General features: G+C 36.2%; 1 protein-coding gene across 1 annotated transcript; it reads left to right on the plus strand.

Annotated features, from left to right (window-relative positions):
- Positions 1-4,305: 4,305 nt before the first annotated feature.
- On the plus strand, positions 4,306-23,283 carry LOC105393564 (scavenger receptor class B member 1). Its single transcript, XM_038119915.2, has 12 exons — positions 4,306-4,526; positions 10,583-10,687; positions 10,953-11,044; positions 15,516-15,679; positions 16,103-16,250; positions 18,692-18,895; positions 19,049-19,173; positions 19,716-19,877; positions 20,039-20,145; positions 20,375-20,493; positions 20,771-20,896; positions 21,445-23,283. Exons 2-12 carry the CDS (start codon positions 10,612-10,614, stop codon positions 21,772-21,774), a joined length of 1,653 nt encoding a protein of 550 aa, XP_037975843.1. The 5' UTR covers positions 4,306-4,526; positions 10,583-10,611; the 3' UTR covers positions 21,775-23,283.
- The last annotated feature ends 236 nt before the right edge of the window (positions 23,284-23,519 follow it).

Genomic DNA, 23,519 nt, shown 5'->3' on the forward strand with positions numbered 1-23,519 from the left:
GTTATCGCGTACTTTTGTTTTCCGTAGTTACCTTGCTCAGTTTCAGTGCCACAGTTGCTGTCGAGTTTCATGAATTCTGAACTAAGTGAGTGTACCTAATTTAGTGTCACAAAGTATAAGTAGGTACTATTACGTATGTACCTACATCATAGCACCAACAGTAAGTATTTGTTTGAGTGTAATTAAATCGCTAAAAGAATATCTTTGTTCAATTTGCATTTCAATTTATAGATCTTATGCTGAATCGTAGATCGTAGGTTGGCATGACGTATTTTCTTAAGAAAATCTGAGCCTTCGTTTTATTGTACTTTATAGTGTAAATTATAATAAAATAGGCATCTTCCTCATTCATTTATAATTTCGAGAAATTGATGTCGTCATGGAGGTATTTATTTGCACTTGTGCACAATATTGTTTAATAACTCAACCACTGACATCATATCCCGAATATTGTGATTGTCTAATACAAAAAAAAATAAGAACACTTCTACCCCTAGGTAAAGAAGAAATATGTAGCTCTTTGTATTTTTTGTCTACACTGTTATCTACTGAACAAAACATACCGTTTGTGTAACAATTAAACTTAAAAACTACAATAACGATTTCAAAAATTCTGTCACCCGTAGAATTTTACTTAGGTACGTATAACTATAAAAGGTTTAAAAGTAAGTAAATATGAAAAATGCTAAGAAATGGAAGTCTGAAGAACTAGACGGGGAATTATTTTAAGGCCAAGTGGGGCTGGTGGGAACCTAAAGGTTTTGCATCACGCTATTTATTAGTTAGCACATTGATATAGGCACTGCCATCTCCCAGCGATGTTGTTGAGCGATGTGTGATGTGTGATCCATGCAGTAGCTAGACAGTGGAAGTTTCATTATGTGTGACATCGTAAAACATATTATAAATATAAATATGACACAAAATAGCAGCTAGGTATAATAAATAAATATTTTATCCTCAGAGCTTTCCTAGTTAGCTACTAAAAGTTTTATTTGGTGTAGTAAGTATAATAAATATTGTCTAACACACAAAGAAATATCATTATAATTATTTTTAATTGAATGTTCTGTTATTTAAATATGAATTTCAAATTAATTTGAAACACAAATGAAATAAAATGCCTGTTATGAATATAAATCCAAAGGTTCTTCTGATTCCGCCATAGCAATTAGAAAATCCATCAAAGACACCCATAAAACTGAATAAATATTATGTAATTAATTCATAAGTGCTCTATAAAGGTGCCATAAACACGAGGAATTCCACGGTCGTGATCGTGAACCGCAGTCAGGTTTCCACGTCCATTGCTCGCTAACCTCCGTCATGATATACAAACAGGTGAAGTTACCAAGCAATGTGCATCGAATCGCTGTTAGTGAGTTTTTAATAAGAATATAAGTTTATAGGTGACCTGCGGAGGTAGGCATTGTAACACGTGTTTGATATAAAACCATTAGTTGTTGGTACAAAAAGTGGTTCTTTTCCCGGTAATTGAGAGTCAGGGCGGCGGGTCGGAGCTCAAGCTCGCTGCACTGTCATACTGTCATTAGCGATGCGATAGCACTATAATGTACACTTGGAGAAACAAACAATAGACGTAAAATTTACAATTATGGGTGCAGTTTTAACCCTAACTGAAATGATGATATATTAAAATTGATAGCTGGAGGGTAAGTCATGCTGCTTCGTGGTATTGGTACGAGTAATTTACCGATTTCTCGCGGTGGAACCTGCGCAATAGCAGGGTGAATCCTTTTACAACGATGACGTCAAGCTAAGAAGTAGATTGATCATAAAATCCAAGAAAATCACCAGTTATGTTAAATAATTCGAATCTGCAACTCATGGAAAGCGGTTACCCGCTCTGTGGCACGCCGAGTGGCTTTGAAGCCATGAAGATGTTTCAGTATGCAAAATTGTAACTCTACGTACTTACAATAAACAAAGGATGCTAAGGGGATGCCTTAGTAGGAATTTTAAAATAATATGTGTTCCAATCAAACTTATCCATTTGATCAGTAGCTTCTATCAAAGAACACACATAGTAGCATGACTGGTCATTAGAATAATATACGAGTGTAAACTAATTAAAATGTATCTTAGATCTACTATACGGCTATAACATCATTTTATTGAATAAAAAATGCTTGCGAAAATGATCAAATCAAACCTGAAATGAGAAAAAAGCAGTTGCTTGATGACGCACGTAGCAGCGGCGGTGGCGGCGGTGGCGGCGGCGGCGCAGGCTTGGGCGTCGGAGGCTCGACTGTTGATCACAATCACAATCTACATGAAAACAAAAACACTGCTAATATTTTGGAAAAAAACAATTAGAACGTCATTGAAAATAAGTATTGAGGGAGAAAAAATAAAGTTTTTTAAATAGTACAGTTTTGTACTCATCAAATAACGCATTCTTTCGAATTTAATTGTATTGGTGTAAAAATTACAAATATGTATCATATTCTTCAATATAAACGTGAAATAATGAAACAGATAATTAACCCACTTGATCATATTACGCATATTCCTCAATTTAAATATTGTCCATAATAAACTTAAAGCTTCCTTGTTTGTAGTGAATGAACTTTCTTGCATTTCGACCGGGGCTGAAGAACAAGTTATGGAAAGAGAGAAATGAGTGCGACGTACGTTGTCGCTTGTACCTCGTGCGTCATCCACAGAGGAATGTTTCAGCCTGAGTTGTCATGGTTTTACCACCCCAATTACGTTGATTTATTCACATAACCTTTACAGGTTGGCTAGAAGACAATGCCTGTTGTATGCACTAAAGTTTATGTTTTACAAGAAACACATTAGCACCTTCTATTGCTTACCTACTTTTGTTTCGAACGTGGGTGCCGTCCAGCCCCTTATTTACCTTATCAGATTACCTTAGGTGGCTTACAGGTGGTAGTTAGTGATTGTATGAGGTAGGCCGAGGAGAGTACGTGACGATACTTGGGAGTGGCTTATGTCCAGCAATGAACGATAATTTGCCAATGATCTTCTCAGTGTGTAGGTGACAAACGCTAGGGCTGAAATAAGGCTTTTCACCCCTGAAAAGGATAAACCAGTCAAAATATTTAGTTGTTAGTCGCTGACTGTCGAGAATGCCCTGCATGTGCCTACCTATAAGGTACAGGAACGTTGATCATTCCAGGAGGCTCCGTTCACGCATATGCATCATGTTGATAATGACTGCTTAGCTGCCTACGCAGTATAACTTTGAAATCCTGAAGTGAAGGCATACGGAAGTTTCTTTCCTATCTATATAGAGCCGAAGATCCTGGGCCCCGATCAAGCCAGACCTATTTGTTTTATTTAATGTTGAAAATGCGTTCTCAATTTTCTTACTTTTATGAAAACACATTGTTTATGTACTTACTTACTAGAAAAAATAAATTAACGAACAAAAAAGTTTTCTTTGTACGCATTACTATATAATGATAAAAATTACAATGAAAAGCTACAGAATTTAAAGAAAAATAGATGTATTATTTCATATATCTACACTACACCGTGATACCGAATAACCGGAAAGATGAATAGCCTAACTGAACTTTCCTAAACCAGCGCTAGATAACAGCAGCGGTTGTGGTGTTCTTACGGCACATAAAAAAATCGCATGAGAAAACTGAATTAGCGATTAGTGCCACGTTCCGTATGCTAATGAGGGGTGGGTCCGCGGCGGTCGCAGGTTCGAATCCAGTCTCCTGCGTCACTGAGATGTAACGAACACCAACAAAAAATAACATCCGATAATCGCCAGACGAAAGACGGGTGCGGCGCGAGACACGAGCGCGGGCGGGCAAGGACTGTGCTGAGACTGGTGAAGGCTTCGATAGGATGTAATGATACTCAGTAAAGTTCAAAATAAATAAGATATCTTGATGGTGGAATGTAAGTAGGTAGGTATTTTGAATTTGTTTAGTATTATTGTTATTTTTAGGCACACTATCAGAGACGTCATAGGTACATTTTCTTTATATTTCCAAAAATACTCACTGCTGTTAATGAAAAAATAATGGTAAACTGATCTAATCAATTAAACTGTTTCTAGGTAAAATACATAAATAATTAAACATAAATCAAAACAACCATCGGTGTTTGCGTCGTCTTAAAAGTCGCACATAAACTTTTAATCAGATTAATAATTTCACTACAATGAGAAATTTATTGAAAGAAGCTACCTCAATGTTTATTACCTGGTTCATACCATCCTCCCTCCACCGACCGCTCGTCGCTCTCACTTGCACCACACGTGAAATCAGTTCTTCACGCCGGTTATATAGGATATCTCCCCCGTGGCGGCCGCAGTAACTAAACACAACCCGCGCGCGCACACTGCGCTGACACGGAACAGACACGACACGGGACAGACACGACACGGCTCCGACACGCCACGGCCGCGCCGCTAGTGTAGTGCACTGTGAGGACCAGGGACACAAGTGACTTGGATGTGTTCAGTGTGTGCCCAAAACTGAAGTTTTGAAGTTTCAGCTGTTTTTGTTTTTTTTTGGGTATGTTTTTTTGTTTTTTTATTTTTTTGTTGCTTATCTTTTTTAAGCAAGGGGGAATTGTTTTGGTGACGTTGATTAAAATTTAATTAACATAATATTATTAATAAAAATAAAATGGTTACTACCCTCATGCCGATTGATAATAAAATTATGCCTGTCACTATTTCACAAAAATATAGAAAACAATAGCCAACAAACTTTAATTTTATTTATATTAGGTACATAAACGTATTAATAAAATTAATTTATTATTTACTAGCTTATAAAATAATTGTTGTTACTACGGGAAACAGAAATTAGAATAACAGGTCTACTAGGTGTAGCTAGTTCAAATATTTAAAATAACAAAGCCACAAATATCTCAATAATAGGTCGAGGACGGAGTGATCATTTTACTTTAAATTTTAATGCTATGTATTTAAATAAAACATAAAAACCTTCGCATATGAATTTGTCTAAATTATAAAAGCCTCACATTGTAACTAAAATTCAGTGTTATCGCTAATAGACGGAGATAATATACATTATATTTTCTAAAATTAAACACATAAGTACTGTGACGAAACTGCAAAGATTCAACTGAAGGTGTCAGTAACATCTATTTATCTACTCGCTGGTATCAAGCACCTGGTATCAGTGAACGATTACATTTTAAACGTGAATGCACACGTGCTTGCATGCCTCTCTTAGGGCTGACTTTCATATTAACACTATTGCTCTTTAATTATTACAATTTGACATACATTGCTCAGAAACTTCACAATGTTTTATACCAATAAATAACAAAAGGATGCACGCCGAGCGATGGACGTTGAACTGTGGTAGTGAGGCGTGATGTCGGCTGCGGGAGACTCAGCCCTGAGCGTTGTTTGTGGAAGGCACACGTCCGACCGGCGGCGGCGCGGAGGTCACGATCACCTACATCTCTATGATGCCCTAGTACTCATGCAATATATACATAGAAATATTTAAATTAATATTTACACCTTCAATTACCTTTATAAGTTACTGTACGAGTAACTGCCTTTATTTTCAAGTGGTAGAAGCTCTGATTCAATACCATTAGTTCCTTTTTCTTAAACTGTGGTGCCATAAAATTTGGTAAGGATAAAATTCTAGTCATACACAGTCATGATCCACGATTTTGGATGGCCCGAAAACGATCGATATTGCGCTTAGCTCTGTTCACCGGGGCATCCGTCCCATTCGGTTTTGAGATATCAGAGTGATGGAACAGAGAGTGCTCATTTCATTAAATCTACCTAAGTGTTACTCAACGACAATTCAGCTAATAGCCAGTAGCCATAGTCAAGTTATGCTTAAGTTGTCGTTATAATGTATTGTGTTAGCCACTGTAATCAAAATTTCAATCAAAACAATTATTAGCAGCTGTGCTGGAAATTCGGTCCAGAACACATTACTAGGTATACCTATTTATTCATGAACCGAAGTAACGGTGAAAAATATGCCATTTCACGAAAGCTCATCTTTAACTTAAGTAAGATAGAAAAATGAACTTTCATGAAATGGCATAAATTAACTAAAATGTAAATTTTCAAGTATTTTTTCAATGATAAGATATTACAACCTAATTAGTTTATGTAAACAAACATTCATTTCTAATTCTTGTATCTAATTACAAACGTCTAATGAGTGATAGTGAGTACCCAAATACCCATATGTATACATTCATAATGACAAAGCTGTTAGATTTGAGCGAATGATTCTAATAATTATAATACATAAAAATATTACTAATTATAAATAGCACGATGACAAACTCTAATATACTTTAGGGTCAATATAAACAATCAATTACTTTTAAAACAGAGTAAACTTTCTTATTTTTCTAGAACCCTAGGCAGGAATATAATGAGATGCATAATGTAGTGTATTTTTGATGGGATTTATTGACTATCCGATTTTCATAAAACTAGACAAGTAGACAGTATATAGTTGAGCCTTAATTGTTTGAGCCAGTAACTAATTATGAAATTACAACCTTAGATTTATCTTTGTCTTGTTATCACTATGTCAACACCCCGTTTGCAACCAGCCGTAACATACACATAACAATATAACTAATTACGTTATAGTTTCACTCAAATAAAATTGTATTTATATTAAATGCTCCAGCAGCACCGTGGTGCTACTCAGAACACTGAACACACTCAGTCATAGAAGGAGTCATTATTCATACAAATAAGGACCTGATTGTTGTCAACGATATATTATGTTTGTTTAATTTATTATAATGCTGATATCATACTTACTTAGAATACAACGAAAACCGCAAACTTTAAACACAAGGTTATTTTAATTTTACATTCCACTAAATATGTATATTCATAGGTACTGCCATAAATACGAACACTAATTTAATTTCTAAAAGTACTTGTAGGTATAATCTATTTGTATACATATTAAATTAAAAAATAAAACATGTAAACATAGGTACTTATACCTAACAACATCCAAATAATTCTGAATACATGAGTAATTAACTTACGTATATTCCATTTCAAATACTTATATAGTTTAGTAGTAAGTACCTATAAGATCTATGATTATCCTGGAACAAAATAATATGTAAGAACAGAATAAAAAATACAAATAATACGAATCATACAAATCAAATAATTTAATTCTAGTAAGTGATTCATTCAAATTCGATTCCCGGCTGGGGCAGATATTTGTTTAAAGACAGATATTTGTACTCGGGTCTTGGGTGTTGATATTTATATTTAGTATCTATCTATCTATGTATTTGTGTAGATATATCAGCTGTCTGACACCCATAACACAGGTTCTGCCTAGCTTGGGGTCGGATGGCCGTGTGTGAGATGTCCCCACATATTTATTTTATATTTTATTTATTTAAATAACAATCTAAGCCAATTCCACTCTCAAAATATTTAAGTACTTATGTGTAAAAAACAGGATGAAAGGACAGGAGGAAGGATAGAGAAGAATCTCAATTTCCACGGAAACACTTGAAAGCGCGTGGGCATATTTACTTATAAATAATTAATACACTAAATAGAAAAACCCCTGTATTTATATTCGTTTAAATTCTTATTAACACCTCAAAAATTCTGCTTAGTCATATACATACATGTATACAATGTTAAGGATCTCTTACGTATGACTAACTGTTCATATTTTTTGCAAATATACATATAATTATTACGAGGATTATACAGCATTAGTGAATTATTTTTTTAGTTTATTATTTTATTATTATAATTGTTGTGTAATTACTTAACGGTTTTAACTTTTTACTCATAATACGTAATATTTGAGGTACTTACCTGATAAGAATAGTTAAAACAGCGTTCAAATCATATTGGCCATATTTTGACCACTGCTGGTTAAAGTATTAATCGACTGACTGTTTTTATCAGCCTATTTATTTTATTTTATTTTATTTATTTCTTAATCAACTTAAAATTAAATCACTAAATATTACATAAACATTTTATAGAAATATCTTCACATCTAAAATATTTTTTCATGTTGCTATTCTCAAAGCAAGAAAAATATAATTATATTTTCGGGATATGTACCTATTCATTTTTTTTTCGTTTTCAGTATCTATAAATATTACAATATTATGAAGGATGATAATAGGAATGAGGCGTATAAACTAATATAAATATTGATAAGTAAATAAAGATAACAAACATTTATAAACATTTTATCTTATAAGTATACTACATGAATAAATAGATCTTGAAATTAAAATATCAAGGACTATTCACGAATTTAATATAATTGCATTTACTAAGCCTAGGCTAAGTATTCATTATCTATATCGTATAGACTGGCTGCGTGCGCGCATCATCACAACTCTGCATACCAGGCGTAGGCAAGTCTACGTCTGATATAACAATGTCCAAGGTTACCGCTAAGCGTATTTACACATCAACTCAAACACAATTAAAAGTCAGCATTTTATTGCTAATGAAGCTAAAGCAAACAGTGAATCAATATTGAATCGGATATCCGCGGGCCTTCCCTTAAAGTTTGCAGAGAAGATTAGCTTTGTGCAGTGTTCATACGGCGCACTCCGGCCGGCGTCATCTACTGTGACCTTCCAGACTCGACCTCACATCCTGTGTCTCCAGTCCCCATCCATCTAGTGATGTGCAGCGATCACAGATGTACTGACTCTCTGCGAACTGTTTCGAGTTTCGCGCCATGACTAAACTTATATCGCTTGAGATACAAAACATTCTCCTTTCTTGTGATTTGTGTTATTGAATCCGAATGGCGAATTATAATTTTATTATAATTTTACTGTACAACTTTATTAAAAGTTCAGTGATACATTGATTTTATTCATAGTTATTTGATAATATTGGTTCAGTCACTTCCAGATAAATTAAAGAAACTCGCACAAAATTTCCCATGCGATGTGTTCTTCACTGTACCACGTGGAATAATTATAAATCCTATATCATGAGGTACTTCAAAATGTCATTGTAATAATTCATAACGCAAATTGTTGGTCCCATAGATTCGTACTTCATTAGGTTTTTTTTTTAACTATTAGTAGGTGTAAGATTATATTTAAATAACCGGCTTCTTTACACGTGCAAGAATTTAAGCTTTGACAAAGTAATTAAACATTTTAAATTATGCGCACTTATTACCCTCACTTATTCATGGGTTTTTTTGTTTATTTATCAATCTAGGCACCACATAAACGATAGCTAGAATGAATCTTGTAATAACTGAAGTAAATACCATCATAGGTAGGTATGTAAGGGACTTTAGTACTATTTAAAATCATTATCATATATCAAGTATATTTTTTACTACACATGGTGTCCAACTGTCCATTAATTATACGTATTGAGTGAGTAAGTGTAATGTAGTAGATAAAAAAATAGAGCGTTTGAGCCACTGTGACCCGCAGACGTGACCCCGCGGCCGCAATCAAGTGTCCGAAATAATAGAAGTAGAGACATCGCCACCACAACACGACGTAGTAACGAAGAACTGAAGGACCGAGCAAAAAAATATCTAACTTTAAACACTTACTAAATAAGATTCATTTATACATACATATACATAATATTATGTTCAATTCTAATGGTATATCATGGGAAAAAATTGGTAGTTCAGATGGAAAAAAATGGTTGATCCCACATAACCTAGGCGTTAGATTTATACTTACATAAAATCTTGTAACTAATTCGTTTAATGTAAATTATATCACGTTGAAGTTAATACCTGCTTATTATAACAGATCTACACTGAAGGGGAAAGGTTAGTTAATCACTCAATGTGATTACAATCACTGAGCCTTTTTTCTAACATAAAACATGTGACTGTATATAGCCACCAGCAACTTTGTAGTTAATAACAAAAACTGGAAGTTTTCTGCATAATTGCACAGTTCAAACTGTGAGCTGAAACAAAAACAATATTGTTTACAATGTTATTAAAATGACATTAGGTACATTATGTACTTACTAAGCAAAAAGCAGAACTATACCTGTGTCACTTACAAAGAAGATAAACCGTAGGAAAAACTTAAAAGTTATGGGAAAATAATCGTACACTTCCATTGCAATTATTTTCATTGTAACTAATGATGAATTCATTTTATTACACCTAATTATTGTTGTTCTTAAGTAACATTATAATTATTTTTTGCTACATCAAAGAGGATCATGTTTAGTTAACTGCATTTACATAAGAATGGGTAATAATTCTATGGTTCCATGTTTATGAACTCGTACACTGTGCATGGGATTCCCATTTTCGAAGACGTTATCCGCATAGACGTAGCTACGACCAGCCGAAGGTCCCGGGTTCGATTCCTGGCCGGGCAGATATTTTTTCAAAGATAGGTATTTGCACTAGGGTCTAGGCTAGGGTGTTGATATGCAATTTGTGAAAATATAATAATCACATGTATCAACATAATAATTATTATTATTTATTATTGTTTACTGTGCTCTAATAGTAGCCAGAGAGAAAGAGAGATAATCCGATGATGCAGTTTGAGTAAAATGATGTAATTAACTTGTAAATATTTGTTTCAGATGTGTAATAGCTAGAAGCAGACGTCACGATGACCATACAACGGATGTCCAGTAAGGGACGGATCTCCATCGTCAAAATACAGAATTTTACTATAGAGAGGAGACGTAAGTTACTTCTTTTATATAACTCCTGAAAGTATCTAATCAAAAGTAGACTATGGGACAGATATTTATGAAATTACCACATTTAATTGGTCTCCATGAGTGAGTTCATTTTGACACTATGATGCTATAATGAGCTGCACCATTGAAAATAATTCTGTCTATCTTTTGACTGTGTTCAGCCCTCACAAAAATTTTCATCATCATCATCACAAGCCTGGAATCTTCCATTTCTGGACATATTTTCACAATTTACTGAACATTTCAGAGTCGGTGATCCCGCTGGTGTACGGCACGCTTCTCCTCGTGGTGGCCGTCGTCATGGCAACCGTCAGCCCGCTCGAGCGGATCACCAACTGGGTAAGAAAATCTTCAAACGTTCATCGTTCATCTGTTAATTTGATTAATAATATATGGACAAGATGGTGTATCACGAAAACAAAGCCAAAAAGCTGTGAATTGTAAATTGTATGTAAAAACATTATCAGTTCAACAAAATAAGAGCTGAGTGGTTTTTTTTTTTTTTTTGTAAATGTACCTCCGGCGCACCCTGACCCTAGACCCGTTCTATTGTTCTTCTGTTACCGTAGAACCAGTCTACAATACCATGTATGAAACACAACGCTACGCCACATATTTCGATAACTTGAAGCAATTATCTTTGTACGTATCAATAAAATAATTGAGAATCAGGTTCATCACTTTTTGTCTTGGCATCAATGTTTCCTCATGGGTTCAATAATTTACATTAATAATTAGTTCTTATAGAAACATCTAAAAAATACCTTCTTACGTTCATCATACTGCGTGCGTACATCATACACCATGATTTTTTTTTCTCCGTGTCTTGAACTTGACCTCCCTTGAAGCCTCCGCCGCCGCCGCCGCCGCCGCCGCCGCCGCCGCTCGGTGTTCGACACTCGATAGATAAAAGGTCCTATGCAAATGGAAACGCATTTTTGGTGTAAACAGTCCCACAAGGCCGGCGAGCGCCAACAGGACATTGCCCAATTTCAAACTCGTTATTTCACTTCAATGATGTATTTAGATGACGTTATTGGAAGTCCGCTTCTTTGTATGATATAATTTGAAAAATTAAGCCGATTTTGCTATTTAGCATAATGTTATAATCTGATAGGAAAACTAACGAATATGTATGCATACATTATTTTTTTTTTAATTTTTAAGTAGTTTTAGTGACGCACGGCGCCGGCGACCCAGATCCATCAGTTTAGGACGAAACGGTTTCTAGTTTTCTTATTTATTTAAATTATTTTCCAACGGCGTACATTATATTAAAATCCGCATTCTAACAGTTAAAATAAATACTAGGTATCTCATTCATATAAAAAATGCGAAAGGTTGTCTCCTACTTTCATGTGGCACACGCAGTGGGGTGCCGGTTATTTTAAATCCTTCGCAAAAAGGGGGAGCTAGGTTTTGTAAGTTCCTAATTTCCACATTCAATATTTTCTTAGCGATGATAAACTCGCTACCTAAAGTTAATATAAATTATTAATAATGAAGTCAAAGTAGGTCAGTTTCATTGTTTGGAAACTGCTAGAAATAGATATTATAATAAATATTGTTATTGCACTGTAGGATGTTTGTGGTGACCTAACTTCATTGCCAACTTATCGGCAACATAACGGTTATTAGGTTGACTTACTTTTGACATTTTGATAAAAATACTCGCGGTACTTACATCTATTGTAAAATAGGAATACCGAATGAGGTCGATGAGATTTGGCGACAATCACTCGGCTTTTCTGGATAATTATCATCATTATAAATTTCTGAATTTGGTATACACTAACTTACTAGGTACATAGTGGGTCATTTAATTTGTACTGAAGGAAACATGAATAATTAATCTTCGTCAATACGCAAAATATCGAAGTATCTATTTGGTAGAAGTAGGTACTTTTATAGAATTTAATAAATTATTACAAGGTCTTAGAACTCTATGAATTAAGTACGTAAATGTACAACGTGAAATTTTAATAATAAGTTTTAGTAAAAAAATATTCTCCTATTGTTAATTGAATATTACTACATCTTCTTGGCTAGGTTAACAAATTACAGTGTATGGACCAATAAGACGATGGCAAATGATGATTGATTGGATTTAAATCGTAATTAATGTTTGTTTACAATCGTACGGAGGGCGTACTTTTCATTCGTAATTAAAAGCACGTTATCACAAAGAAATAAACGGAAATGTCGCAACTAAAAAGGAATTGAGAATGCGCGAGTTATGCTGATGTTGTGAATGGACCACACTGAGGCAACCACTATTTAAATTGAAACCCTCCATTCATGTAAATCACGTTTCAGTCACGTGTGGGTCTATGTACCTGGGGTTCACTGACCCTTGTGATGTGCAACCAGCAGAGTGACAGCTAAGCTAGGTACTTGCATGTGCAGATAGATCTAATAATTACATGTTGTCCGAGTAAAAGTGAACTTTTTAACGGGGACAATTTTGCAAGCCATGAAATCGGGAAGTGTGTTTACTGGGTCAGCTATGTGGACAAGCGTGTCTCGTGCACAGCCTGGGGGGTTACTTTAGCTTGACTAAAAGGAGAAACAAGTGCTTCAGCGAGAGTCGTGGTTCGCTAAGTAGTGATCCCAAACTTCGTTGTTCGTAAGATAGAGTGGCCCTCCTAGGCAGCAACGTGCGGCTCCCCTCACTACTGCGAAACGCGCACTTATTCCCGATCGGCGGCGGCCGCAACTACCAGTAATGCAAGTTTAGATCGCCTTTCGTTTATTGCGACGTGCACTATGTGATGTAATGTCTATTACGCTGAGAGAAGATTGCGAACTGCAGTTGGTTCTTGCGAGTGCTATATAGGTTTACGAGCGCGAGCGCGTCCTTAGCCAATGCAGCGTGGATTAGCGAGTGGTGACATTTGTCACACGATAGAAACATGTTTATTTTAGCGGCGAGGCTGCGGCGGCGGCGGCGGCAGACATTGATGCCCCTGCGAGGTGACTGAGAGGTAAATGTATCCAAAAATAACGCACTGACCGTAGGCAGGTATATTTGCCAAATGACGGGCCGTCAGTTATCCTGAGTTTTAATTGGATATCATTTGCAAACCTCACGATGATGCACAGAAGGTCAAAATAGTAAAAGCAACTTTGTATTTTTGAATGTTGCAACATCTATGGGTTGTTGTGATTAGCGTGTACATATAAATGCACTCTTGTTATTTTCCAGCTGTAAGCAAACGTATTAATTTTGACTGTATTTTTGACATTTGTAATTTTGTTGATCTCTGGCGGGTTAATTAATGTTTAACATCAGTTCTGCTCTGTACTAGTGGTATCTAAGTCAAGGTCTATTAAATGTTTAGTAATTCTACTAAGTATTGGGTTTATCGCACCACGTTGGTTTGAGATAATTATGCTCATAACATGCTATTTAAATTATCTAAACACGCCGCCATGACATTGAGACGCATTGATTGAGTAATCCTTTCTTCTGAATGGAGTCTGCACCCAGATTAGTCGAGACAAACATATTTACTTGATCCATCCGGCAACAACAATGTCTGTAGTATCTAGAAGCATTCCTTTTATTAATTGTGTAAACAGGAAGATTACATAATTAGTATCAAATATAATTAGGTTAAGTAGTTAACTTCAGTTGTCAATTATTATTACTTTCAAATGATTATTTTTATTTATAAATTGTAGGTATGTTTAAAATCTTAATTGACGTCCAGACTACGGCAAATATCGGCACTATTTCACACAAGCATTACGAGGCAGGCAGTCACTTGTGTGTTTACAATACAATATCGACTGCGATTTGCCAATGTTGGTCGCGTATTGTTGATTTTGTACATATTTTGCAAACGATAGGTATAGAGTTGGTTTCCTGCAGAGAGAGCCTTCGTGTGCTGATGTGTGTGTGTGAGAGAGTATATCTGTATGTGTGTGTGTGTGTCACGAGTCACCTGGCACTGGCAGTAAACAAGGTCCAGCCCATCCTGAGTGGAATCACTAATCCGCTAGATCTCCTTTGATCTTCTAATGATCTACTAATAAGCTCGCTCAGTCATTCGCTGCGGCTCTGAATTCACTTGTGATATTCCATTGATGTTTTGTCACGTGTTTTTCTAGTTTATTATTGCAATTCGATTAAATTTATGTGAATATTTAACGTGAATACATTATTGGCGGAAATAAATTAATTGTCCTCCAGAAACTGATTATTATCAGAAGTTCCTAATATGAGTTCTTTATATAATTTTGTGAGTAAGTAGATATAGAGGTAGATAGTATTATAGGATGCAGATTTAAAGTGATGAATATTTATAGCACGACGCGGTAATGGACATCCCTGGCAAACACCTTCCTCGCGTCATTTTCCTGTCGTTTACCTACATTATGTGACTCGGAAACCCATCTCCATCCAAAAACTATCTAAGCCATAATCATCTACACTCGAAATATAGCTAGGACGAGTTTTGGTAAAAGAACACACAAGGACAGCAACCAATAAAATTCTAAGGTCCTATTGCAAAAATCCGGGACTGTTTTGACTTGAGTACTGTCGCAGGTTTTTGCGATGCGACGTCGCAACGCAGTTTTGTGTACACAAGCCCTTAACCCCTGTCATGTGTACTTGTGCAATGTTCCATCAGCTTTCCAAACAAATGAATTGCCAGATTTGCCCTAAACTACATCTCTGAACAACAAAGTACCTTCACCGCCAATCCTAACCCCCAGTGTCCCTAGCCCGCAGCCACCAAACTTTTTCTCCAAACAAATAGGTACAAACCTTCTTCCCCAAACCTAACCTCCAGTCTCCTTTCAGTACCTGCGAGTCTCCGAGGGTTCGTTCGTGTACCGCATGTGGCAGAACCCCACGTACGACCTGTACTGCGACGTGTACATCTACAACTACACCAACATCCCCGCCTTCCTCGCCGGCGACGACGCCGTGCTCAAGATGACGGAGGTCGGACCCTTCCGGTACAAGTGAGTACTTTTCAACTGGTTATTGGACCAGCTGGTTTTTACTGTAAGGATAGAGATGAGTACAGAAGTTAACTGGCGATTGGACCAGCTTGTATTTAATGTAAAGAATAGAGATCTGATACATAAATGTTGAATATACCTAATAGCAGGTAATTCTTTCACCGTGGTGACAAACTCTTGTCCAGCTCTAGGGTTTGCCATTGCCACTAACACGCTAAGGATAAAAAGGGCAGAAAAGTACTTGAACTCTAAAGACTCAATTTAACTGTCCTATCTGATGGCCAGACGATGAACGAGTTATGCCAATGACAAAGTCCTGTGGCGCTTCTTCCTCACACCCTGTGTCCAGTAGTGGACGATTGCTAATGATTACGCTCTCTTCTACCTTCTATCCACCAACTAACATCACCCATCTCTCCCCAGTGAGAAGAGAACCAACCGCAACATGTCCATAGACCACGAGTCGGGGCGCCTGCGCATGACGCCGCACATCAACCTCACGTTCCTGCCGCACGAGTCCGTGGCGCACACCAAGGACGTCTACCTCAACGTGCCCAACATCGCGCTCATTGTGAGTATACGTTGAAGCTATTCAGAGATGATGAATATTAGAGTAGATCTCGAGAACCCATTTGAGAAGTCCTCGAGAGATCTCAAGGATGTGCAATTATAGATAGGTAGACAAAAGAGGATGGATAAAGAAGGCCAAAAACTGCTGATGAATAAATACCAAGTGTATCTTCGAATGACAACAGCACTATATAATGTAAAATAATATTTCAAAATAACATGATGAATGAAACTTTGTTATCGCACCTCGCCGTAGTTATGTCTTTAATCATTGAATTTGTCTAGCTCAAGTCAAAAGTCGTAATCTTAAAAGTAAACACCTAATGCTTGTTGTAACCTCGTTGTTAATAAGTTTACTTAATAATGTGGATGGAGGTTATCGTGTGTTTATAATGGGCATCGGAAACAACTGAAGACCCGCGGCGCCAAACAACGGCTGCTATCCAGAGATTTGGTTAGAAAAATGTTATTAGTTATTAGACAACAGATTATCACTTCAGTATAATAATAATAACCCTCACTCCTACTTCATTCCATTACGAATGAATCTGACCAATAATGATTATTGGAATTAAATAAATTTGGAATCTGTGAAACATCTGAAGATTCGACATTATAAACCACTTTTTTATTTACTTATTAATATTTAAAATGAATGTCAGTATAAGTTGAAAATTAATTTTCATGATTATACCCTGACTAACTGTTGCTAATAGAACATCCGCCACTGTAGATACCTTATCACATCACTAGGTAATAATTATTCACAAAATTCTTCTCCGTTGAAACATGAAAGGTTATCGTAATAATTAGTAGACATAGCGCAATTTCATCAATGATCAAGCCGAAAGAGGATAAATCCTGCCCTTCATAAATATAACAAATACCTACTATGTATGTACCTTCTACATTATAAAAAGATATATAGGTATACAACATTTCTATAATAAAATACAGTCATAATCACTAAAATTTTTTTATACCCTTTGTTGAGTAATGCATAAATAAGCCATCGGGAACTTTAAACAGCGTCAGTGGTGGAAGCATTGATAAAATGCCACTACTTTGTACATACGAGTATTATTTATTTATTACATAGTTCCGGAATTCAACTGACTTACTCTACTTTCTACCAAAATAATTTTCAGTTTTATCTTATCTGTTGTATGTTATTTTTCTTCCGTTACTGGGTAAATGTGTTGAAATAGGGTTCGCAGTATCAATCTTCTGTTTTTAATTAATGACAGCAGTATTTTAATTACATTGAAGATGGCATTATACATCGTAAAAAATACATATTTTTATACTGCATAATTTTAACTATATACATAGCTTGTCTATAGTAAATTGCCTTCTAGAGTAATCTATTCACGCGACCTTGCCATAGCTTCGTCTAGCAGGCCAATGCTTCGTCCTACCAAAACTTTATGCAGCAACTTTCAAATCTGCCCTTTAGTGGGTCAAGAATTAGATAATCGCAGTTTGGCCAGATGCAGTAATAGGCCACAAACTGGCTCGGGCTCGAGGGTGATGGTCTAAGGACATGGGAAGGCCGCCGTTTCCGTTGCTACTTGTTATGTCATTGGCTCTAGATATTCGAGAGTTGTTTATGATTGTTTTGCCTTCATTTGGTGTTGCTGTTTTTATTTTAGCATGATTTATATTTTTCTGCAATAATAACCAATCTTGCAGTTTTTTTCTCATTAATTAATTGAATGAACTTTATGTATTTATAGACAAATACTATGAATATGATACTATGTTAACAATAGATGCAGTAAATATAAGCAAAAGAGTAATTACGGTAACAATAAACAGTATCGATACTTTGCTAATGGCCGCTATCAACTAATTATTTTTAAACTCGAAGTCAATAACATTGGCAGTGGAGCAGTGGCAAGTCACACAGACATGACATGTGCAATCAATAAACACTGTCCACTACTCTGATAATACTACGGCCAATGAGTAACACTTCATTACGAATCGAACGAACTTTTATCAGTAAGGGAAGATATTATGTAAGAAATAAAACAAGATTTATATGACAAGATCTTGCTGTGTTATATGTCATGTATTAGTTGTATACATACATATATGTATACTTTACTTGATGAAACTAAAACTGTCGGCAAGTAAAACGCTAAAGAACAAATAACCATTACACAAAAGTAATTAAAACGTAAAACACTTATTCATATTAGATCATTTTAATCACACACGACCACATTCCAAAACCCAAAACCAAAGGCCTTCCACCATAACTACATCAATATTGAGAAATAGCTGTTACTCTATCCGTTCAAGTTCATTGACTTTTAGACCTTCTTAGTTCATTTTTATTTTATCTTATATTGCTTCCCTCAGACCAACAACGCGTTGGATTTTTGGACCTAATTCATCTTCATTTGTTTTTATGTGATCGTCTTTTGTTCCATCCAGGCTATCAGCACGTTAGCTGCGGACAAGCTCGGCTACATCGCGAACCTCGGCGCCTACTACTCCATCTCCGCGACCGGCTCCAAGCTGTTCCTCAACATCACGGCGCAGGAGTACCTGTGGGGCTACCAGGACCCCATCGTCACCATCGCCAACCGCTTCCTGCCCGGCTGGATCGACTTCGGCAAGATCGGCATCATGGATCGGGTGAGGATTTATTAATTTTTTGGACATTTTCGTTACCTAGTGTTCTTCACAAGAAAAAACTTTGGCAAATACCTATCATGCTTTTTATAATTTAACCTAACCTAAATGATCTAAACGGTATACCTATCTAACCAGTTCAAATGTTTGTTTCAGTTTTACGGTCAGAAGATGCTGGGTACAGAGGTGCAGATCCGGGACACGCACAGAAGGTTCGAGATCGAGACGTGGGACGGCTCGGCCGGGCTCGTGGAACAGGGGTTCAAGGATTTAAACACTAGGTAAATATACATCATTACTAATTATTATCTGTAAACGTAAGCTAATTACTTGGTACCAAGTTTAGAACATTAACATTAGTTGTTTTTTGTTGTTTTTCGATAGTAACAAAGTGCCAGTTTATTCAAGCTACTAATTTCATTTAGTTTCATAAAAAAACATGAGCATGTATGTTAAGTTTTCATTGGCGTCATAAACAGATTCCGGTGTAAATTTTTGCAATTCTAAGCAAAAAAATATGAAGCCTGTTCTCATGTTAATAAATAAATATGAGGTTTAGGAACCTGATTTTATGATATGGCATATTAATGAAGCAAATAAACTAAAGACGAAACTCGTACCTACCTCACGTCATCATCATCGGTCTCGCACCAAATCCAACAACATTTCGCAATCAACGTGTTTTTAATAGATAATACGGTTACGTTCTATACCGTATTATCTATTGCTTATACTTGGTGCCAGCTGAATAGCTTTTGAACGTAACGTAAATACTGTCCTGTTCAAAGTCCAATAGATTAACCGATTGTTACGTTGTTCCCAGTTCGCTGTGCAACACCATCAAGGGTTCGTTCGAGGGCCTGATGTTCTCCCCGAAGGTGTTCGAGGACAAGGAGATCCGCCTCTTCAGGAAGCAGGCGTGCCGGGTGTTCCCCTTCGTCTACCAGAAGGACATGATGACCGATTCCGGATTCACTATTCAAAGGTACTTTAATATTATATTTATCTGCAGAGCTATTATGTGCTACATTAGATAGACTAAGGCGGAAGCTAATTTCTGGTAAAATATTATTGTATAGACATCTCGCTGGAGTTAAAATTATGAATATTTTATTAAATACGACTAAATCTATATTTCTTTTCCAGATTCCAAATGGAGCGCCATGCTTTCAACAACACTTCCCCTTACGCCTGTAAATGTACCGAAAACTGTCTGCCTAATGGCTTCGTAGACATCAGCTCTTGCTATTATGGTAAGATATCTAATTATATGTATTGCAAAAAACATACTATAAATAGGATAATCATTACTGCAGTCGGTTTTTCTGATCTGCTCGATGCTAATTAATTGTTTATTTTCGATTCATAATTGTACATTATTTTACACTCACGGGAAAAGACAAAGTTCCATCAAGTTTTTCATTGCTCGTGAGTGTGTTTATAATGTTGATGTGAGTGTCTAACAGTGCAATATGGTTGCAGGTTTTCCTATCACGCTATCTAAGCCGCACTTCATCGACGTAGATCCCGCACAGAAGCTGCACTTCGAGGGCATGACCCCCGAGCCGGAGAAGCACGAGTCCCGCCTGGATATTGAACCGGTGAGCATCCATATCATGATGATGACGATGATCTCTCCTGACCATTTCCGGTCAACGAAGCTCGCAGTTACGTTGACCGAAGCTCGCACTTACATACACTCCTCATGATTCTACAATAGACCAATGGGTCTTTTCTCCAGTACAAATAATTTTATAAAAATGATTCATTCTCATGCATCCAAAAAGGATTCTTAATTCCTGCTTGTTAAGCAGTATCCTATTGGTAGAATATCTAGAAATTTCGAGCATTAACTAATGTACAGTTAACAATTTGCAGAACACGGGAGTGCCCCTGTCGCTTCAGTCCAACATCCAGGTGAATATCGCGGTGCGCACCAACGCCGGCAACCCCATCACCAAGCCGCTCAAGGACAAGGTCATGCCGCTCATGTGGGTCTCTCTGGTACGTACCAACCGAGTACCACTCAAAACTACTGAATAAATATCTCACACACGACCATCCGACCTCAAAGTAGGCATAGCCTGTGATATGGGTATCGGACAGCTGATATATCTACACAAATACATAGAAAGATACATATTAATATTAACACCCAAGACCCGACATATTTGTAATATTTGTCTTTAAACAACCGGGAATCGAACTCGGGACCTTCGGCATATCAGTCAGGGTCACTAACCACTACACCATTCGACCGTCAAACGCTACGATACTACGCTTCTTCTTGCCATTAGCTACAATAACGAAGATAGGTACCCAACAGGACTTTGAGCCGCAATTTAAAACACGTTCGATCTACATGACAAGACTGTAGAAATTTGCATAAAGATTTAAGAACATAATTTTTCAACTTGATCTTTGGCATCGTCTGACAACGTTTTATTGTTAGAACAACACGGTGCATTGACGCAAATTTCAATGGAAATTACCATACTACTGTGAAAACCCCCTTTTGGCTATTGTTGTTTATTTTTTATTTGTTGTTCCAGTACTGTCGGGAGGCGCCGCCCGAGGTGCTATCGCTGCTGCGGCTGCGCTTCGTGATCGCGCCCCCGCTCGTCATCACCGCCACCGTCCTGCTGTTCCTCGCCGGGGCCGTACTCGGAGCCCAGGGATTCTACCGCCTCCTGAGACCCAAGTACCGCCTGATAGAACCCGAGGTTGTCCCCAAACCCAGAAGGAGGAAGAGCAGCATCGCCATCAACATGTCTGATAACAAGGCATTCAAGGATGATGACGACATGGCTAAGGAAGCCGTCTCGCTGCTCGCCATCAGAGAAGAAGACTCAGATTTACCTGATCTAATACTTACTGATTGAGGCCCTTCTTCTGGACAACCAGGTTTTCTATCGATGGATAAAGCGGTGTCAGTGATGATTTACAAATTAACCTATTATTATACTAAAACATCAACTACCTATAAGAAATTAAGGTTACCTGTACATTATACGAGCAAATATTGCCTATAGGATACGACTTAGTTAGTCATGTAATTATATCTTGATTCAATGATATGAAACCTAAAGTCTCTAAGGATCAATCAAAGCTTTTATGATTTTCTAATAACAACGTGGATGGTAGTTTACCTGTTCATTCTCAAAATAGTTGATCCTTGGATACTTTTGATTGCCCTCTATTAAATGTCATTGCCAGTTAGTTAGATAGGTACTTGTTCTTATTGGTGATTGAAATCGTTTTACTCTTGATTACTATGCCCAGCAAGTGCATAGTAGCTGTTATAATAATACACACAACTATTTGCTCAACATTATGCTCTCTCGTCCATTTCCATTTGAATATGAGTCTTCAATATTTGAAGTCATTGCTCAAATACTATTAAGATTATTGTTAATTTATTTGTAATTTAAGAAGTATTCTTCTTTAGGGTAAGATATAGTCCTAATTTCGAATGTCTTTTCTTATTAGTGTACATAGTAGAAGCTCATTGTTCGAATCTCGCGGGTCGAGTGTTAGCTAGACGTACTAGAGTTACCTACAAGTTACCGTAATTTTGGTACAAACTGAAAAGTTTGTTGTTATCCTTTGATAGTTAGTAATTGAATATTACTCGTAAAGGTGTGTCAAGGGCTTGGTTTCCAAACAAAATTTAGTAGAATGAATAAATATTGCCGTAAATGATTACTTCCTAAAGCTCACACATTTGTTTGGAAGCCGGCGCGTCCTGACAGTCGACTATTGACTCGAGCTTTCGCTAAACTGAGAGGACGTTACTGAAAGTGATGCTAAATTGTAACGAATACGTTCCAAATGTGATATTATTATTAGTTATTAGTACTTAGTGTCTAGTAGGGTGAACACTATTCTTCAGCACATTGAAGATGTGTTTTTGTAAATAAAATTTTGAACATATCGAATCTACTCTTTAGATATAGATGTATGTAATAAGAAATGGTGTAAAAAGTACAAGAGCCCAAAAGGGGGGTTGAACGTATGCACTTCAGTTCCACAATGAGCCACAATCACAAGTGGATGCGTCCACGAATGTTACACAAATATCGTTGTACCGATCATTTTATTTACATTGTTTCCTGAAGAATTATTACCATTTAGATTTTCTACGAATATAAACTGTTTGTAACCGAAATAATCCAATAAACAATACATTGAATAGGCGAAAGTACATAGAAATGTGCAAGTGTGCATTGAATTATGATTAAAATAAAAGAAATGAATAAAATGTGGGATATTGTTATGTATACTGTGGTACATTAATGTGTAATTGTTTTGTAAATAGATGTAATATAATTTATATTAAATTTTATTGTGAATGAAACATTTCAATTAAATTACTTTTATACGATTTAAAAGATGTATTTTATTTTCTGTGTTCCAAACATAACATTAACATAATATTAATCACAGTTTGTTGAGTAACTTAATTAATATTTAAAGCAATCATCAATAATAAATTAATAACAATATACTCTATGATAAAATAGGTATTTAACAGTCTACGGAAATTCGGTACTAACTTATTAAAAAGACTAGAAATAATATTTACAAAAATGGTAATGTGGTTGCTTAATTCTATAGGTAATACTAA

The sequence above is a fragment of the Plutella xylostella genome, chromosome 6 (assembly GCF_932276165.1).
Source record: "Plutella xylostella chromosome 6, ilPluXylo3.1, whole genome shotgun sequence".
NCBI lineage: Eukaryota > Metazoa > Arthropoda > Insecta > Lepidoptera > Plutellidae > Plutella > Plutella xylostella.